This window comes from Arachis ipaensis, chromosome B02 (genome assembly GCF_000816755.2).
Source record: "Arachis ipaensis cultivar K30076 chromosome B02, Araip1.1, whole genome shotgun sequence".
In the NCBI taxonomy this organism is placed as follows: domain Eukaryota; kingdom Viridiplantae; phylum Streptophyta; class Magnoliopsida; order Fabales; family Fabaceae; genus Arachis; species Arachis ipaensis.
In genome coordinates, this window is record NC_029786.2 from 8154164 (window position 1) to 8159707 (window position 5544).

Genomic DNA, 5544 nt, shown 5'->3' on the forward strand with positions numbered 1-5544 from the left:
ATTTAATTATAAAAAATTTCAACAAAAATAAAGATAAATTTAAAATTTTTTATTTTTAAAACTACACAAATATAATGCATTTTCTTTTAGAATAGAACTTATTATTTTCTCGAATAAATTACCATTTGTACTCATGAAAGAATAAAACGACAATTGTAACCACAGAAGATGGCTTATGTGTGCCAAAAGTACTCTAACAGACTAATTGCGTAACCAACGTCTAAATACTTTTGACATACAAAAATCATCTTCCGTAATTATAATTGTCTGAATCTTTCATGGTATAAATAATAATTTATTCTTATTTTCTCGATATCATAAATACTCATAAAATTTAAGAGTTAAAATTAAAATTCAACCGGGCAAAGTTTATCTTTGATCCAAAAAGTATCACAACAAAATTTTCATCCGCATTTTTAGGCAGGGGGCCACACTACATATATGTGGTCGGTGACATTATTATCATCAATGAATTCTCGAACTTTTAAATTACACATATGGCAGTATTAGTGTACATCATTGCCTTGTACTAAAGGGTCTCATATTTGACATTCACTACTATTTTGGTGCAATGCATTTTGTTTTGCTGAGTTTTGAAGCATGGAGTTTTTATCCACTATATTCACATTTGTTTTTTTGTTCTTTAAAGCATAGTTTATTTGCTAGAATAATATGTATATTAATTATCAATTAGCTAGATAATTGGTGTTTAGTGGCATAATAATCTTAGTCAATGTTTTTAATGCTATAATGTTAATTTTTTTTATTTGTTTATTTTATATCTATTATATATAACTTATATTTGACTACTATTTCTAATCTAATGTATACAATGGGAATATGGAGAAATTTAGTAGACAAGTTTTTGTTCTTAAAATTTCTTTTGTTATATACGTATATTCATATTTTTTTTGGCATGCAACTTTTAAAATTTGAACTCGAGATCCTTTAGCTATAATATAAGATGTTTACCATCTTAACTAATTACATACATATTTATTATTTATGGTGCATATTTAATAAATTAAAGAGTTTAAATTAATAGACACATTATTGTTTATTAATATAATAAAATTTTTTTGGTGAACTAAGGGGTCAAGGACCCAAAGATAGGAAACAAAACAAGCAGCAAAGCAGAAACAAAAAACTCAAAAAACTCAAGACTCCCTTAACCTGAGGGTCTCGAAACAGTCACAAAGTAGCGCATAGCTAATAATAGGGGGGCTTGATCAAACAGGTGCAGCCCCATAGGGAGTTCATATCCCTTCTTAGCAAGGAGATCCGTCACAGAATTTGCTTCATGGAGGGAATGTAGCCAAGCGACTTTATGGATTCTAGCTGCCAAGACACGGATATCCTGGACTAGTGGAGCACAGGGGTGAGTGGGGTAGCATCCGCGATTGATGAAGTTAATGGCCTCAGCGGAGTCGGATTCAACAACAAGATACTGGTAGCCATTAGTAGTAGCAATATTCAGCCCATGGATAACTGCCCATAATTCCGCATGCATAATAGAGCAGTTCCCCAGGTTACAGGAGAATCCTTTTAAGAATCTCCCATCCGAGTCTCTGAAGACACCGCCACAAGCTGCATTATTTGTATGACCAAACCAGGAACCGTCAACGTTAACTTTGACACACCCCTCCTCAGGGCGAGACCAGCGTATAAGAGATTCACCGACAGCTTGGGTATTATGTGGTTTTAATTTGCTTCTAGAAATTATGAAGAACTCCTCCGATCGAGCTCTAATCTGGTTAATGGCCGTGGTGACATGAACCGCTTCTCCATTAAAAACAAGCTTATTTCGGAAGTACCATATAGACAACATCGCAACACCAAACAGCCAATTCCAGTTATTATTGGCCGTTAGGCTTTGAAGTAACCACTCATTGAGCTCGGTATTGAAAAAGGAGCTCCTTCCGTTAGGGGGGATAAGGATTTTCCAGATGCTCATAGCATAGGGGCAGTCTCGAAGCACATGAATGGCTGATTTTTCATGGCACCAGCACCTTGGGCAAGAATCATCATTAGTCAAGTGTCTTCACCTTCTCTCTGAGTTCGTAAGAATAGCATTGTGGGTTACCAGCCAAAGAAAGGTTCTAACACGCTCCGGGCCCTGCCAATTCCACACCAGCCAAAGAAAAGTTGAGTTGAACTTATTAGTTAGTCAATTGCTGCTGATAGCATTAATTAGTTAGAGTTGTCAGTTGATAAAGTTAATTAGATAGATTAAGTTATTAATTAGTTAGTAAATTAATTTAATGTGGTTTCGTTTGTTAGAACTACAGCTCTTGTGTAATTATATAATGATAAGCATGTAATGTAAAAATGATGATGAATGAATAACAACTTTCATCTTCACCAAATTTTCTTTTTCTCATCTTCTCTAATTATCTGATTGACAATTCGAATTTATCAACAGCTTCTTCATTTTGCTCCTTTCTCTTTGTTCATCTCTTTCTTACTTCCTTCTCCAAGTTCTTTACTCTTTATTCTCGGACTCACCTGACAGAGATTGATGAGAGCCTAAATCTCTCCAACCGTGCAATTCACATGGTGCGGTAAGCATAGAGGAGAGATCGCAGCTCCGATCAACGAGACCAAAGATAAAAGATCTGAATCTGAAATCAAACCAAATTTATCGATTACCTTCCTCTTTTGCTTGCTTTTCATTTTGAAGCTGTTATACCTAATTCTTTAATCATTTCTTGAATCTACACCAATTTTTCAATTGACGATGCCCACTAATCAATCAAATCCCGCTGCTCCTATGGATGCACAATCAATTGCAAATTTTTTGAGTCAAATTTCTGCAATTGTAAATTCGATGCAAGATCCAGCAAGCCCCTGTTTCTCAATGACAAATCACCTTTTGAACTTTTTTTCAATCACATCTCTGATATGTCTAATTTGAAAGTTTTTTGGTGTCTTGCCCGATGATCAACTCTTATACAAATAGAAGAATTAAACTGGACCCAAGAGTACAGAGATGTGCTTTCCTTGGATTTGAAGAAGGAACAAAAGAATTCACACTCATTGACCTAAAAACCAGAAGAATTTTTACATCTAGAGATATTATTTTCTATGAAAGTCATTTTTCATATTCTACACACGATTATGATCTGCACAATCGCACTGAAATTTCACAGCAAATACATACCAACCAACCTTGTAATTTTGATCCATTCACCTATGATTCTCACTACACTGACTCGTTTACTCCCAGTCTGCACCAATTACACATGCCTCAAACTCATGTTCCACTTGCACATCACCAAAACCATCAAAATTTTTTAACACCACTAACTTCGAATTCTAAATTTGTTGATTACACGATTAATGAACCTGCACATTTAGTACACATTATTGAAGAACCACAAAATCATAGTTTAATTCATCACATCAAAATTCCCAACCACTTGAACTCAGAAATTCCACACGAATTAAAAAGTTGCCAACCTATCTCAAGGACTATCATGGTAAAGTGAACAATTCGGTTTCTAGTTCCACTAATCCTCTTTGTAGGTATCCTATTTCGCAGCAAATTTCTTATAATGCACTCAGTCCAAAACACAAAGCTTTTTCTTTAGCTGTTGCTACAAATATTGTACCTAGTAACTATGAGGAAGCTGTTGCTCATCCTTGCTGGAGAGAAGTTATACAAAGCGAACTTGAGGCTCTGAAGAAGAATCAAACTTGGCAAATCACAATATTTTCTCATGGCAAGAGAGCCATAGGCTGCAAGTGGGTATTCAGGATTAAATTCCTTCCTGATGGAACTATCAAAAAATACAAAGCCAGGTTGGTGGACAAGGATTTTACACAAATCGAAAGTGTAGACTTCACAATCAGCCCAGTGGTTCGAATGTCAACTTTGAGAGTGGTTATAGCCTTGACGGCTGCAAAGCAATGGCATATCAAGCAGTTAGATGTGAATACTGCTTTTCTACATGAAGATCTACATGAAGAGGTCTATGCAACTTCCACCAAGGCTGCAACAATCTTAATTGGCAGCAACCTCAGTGTGTAAACTGCATAAATTACTCTATGGCCTATGGCAAGATAGTAGGCGATGGAATTTAAAATTGACTGAAACGTTGAGCTCAGTTGGTTCCTCTAAATCAGAATCGGTTCATTCTCTATACACCAAAATCACAGCGCGGGGGGAGGGGGGGTTACAATCATCATGGTTTATGTGGATGATTTGGTTTTGACAGACAATGATTTTGCTGAAATTGATTCAATGAAGAATCTACTTAATAAAAAATTCAAAATTAAGATTTGGGGGGACTTGAAGTACTTTTTAGGCATGGAGATGGCTCACTCATCAAAAGGGATTCATCTTTGTCAATGCAAGTATGCCCTAGACATTCTCAAAGATTTTGGCTTCTTAGAGGGCAAACCGATTAGCACTCCAATGGATTACACTTGTGCATCAAAATTATCAAGGGAGAGCGGCATTGCATTGGAAGATCAAACTCAATGTAGACAACTAGTTGGTAGGCTCTTGTATCTAACCAACACAAGTCAGTTTATCGATTGTCCAATAGATGTACACTTGCAAGCTACTCACAGGGTACTGCGGTATTTGAAAGGATGTCCCTCAGTTGGTCTGTTCTTCTTAGCTGAAAACGAACTTAAGCTATCATAGGGTTCTTAGATGCAAACTGGGCAACACGTGCATATTCTAAAAAATTCATCACTAACCATTGCTTTTACCTTAAAAAATCACTCATCGGTTGGAAAAGCAAGAAACATAATACTATTGCAAGATCATCTTCGAAAGTTGAGTATCGAGCTTTGGCACTTGCAACATGCAAAACTCAATGGTTATCCTACATCATGCATGATTTTGGCATACCGCTAACAAAGCCCAACACACTTTTCTGAGATAATAGATCAGCTATCCACATTGTCACTAATCCTATCTTCCACAAGAGAAATAAGCACATCGAGATTGATTGCCATACTTTGAAACCAACACCTCTCAAGCCTCACACACCTCATGCCAATTTCCTTGTCAAACCAGTTGGCTAACTTCTTGACCAAAGCCTTAGCACCTGGACCTTTCTCACGTAACATTTTTAAACTAGGCCTTCTGGACATTCATAGTCTTAGTTTGAGGGAGGCTATAACTTGAGTCAATAGATTTAGGGAGCTAAACTTATTAGTTAGTCAATTGCTGCTGTTAGCATTAGTTAGTTAGAGTTGTCAGTTGACAAAATTAGACATATTAAATTAGTTAGTTAATTAGCTCAATGTGGTACTATCTATTAGAACTGCATCTCTTGTATAATTATATAAAGATAAGCATATAATACAAAAATGATAATAAATGAATAACAACTTTCATCTTCACCAAATTTCTTCTTTCTTATTTTTTCTAATTTTCTCTTTCTCTGATTAATAATTTCAATTTACCAACAGCTTCTTTATTTTGTTCCTTCCCCTTTGTTCATCTCTCTTTTACTTCTTTTTCCAAGTTCTTTACTCTTCATCCTCAAACTCATCTGACAAAGATCGATAAAAGCTTAAATCTCTCTC

At 35.6% G+C, this 5544-nt stretch overlaps 2 protein-coding genes across 2 annotated transcripts; both read left to right on the plus strand.

The window, feature by feature from the left end:
- Positions 2554 to 4030, plus strand: LOC107626746 (uncharacterized mitochondrial protein AtMg00820-like). The gene is made up of 2 exons (XM_016329650.1): positions 2554 to 2561; positions 3526 to 4030. Exons 1-2 carry the CDS (start codon positions 2554 to 2556, stop codon positions 4028 to 4030), a joined length of 513 nt encoding a protein of 170 aa, XP_016185136.1.
- Positions 4187 to 4651, plus strand: LOC107626747 (uncharacterized mitochondrial protein AtMg00810-like). Its single transcript, XM_016329651.1, has one exon. It carries the CDS (start codon positions 4187 to 4189, stop codon positions 4649 to 4651), a length of 465 nt encoding a protein of 154 aa, XP_016185137.1.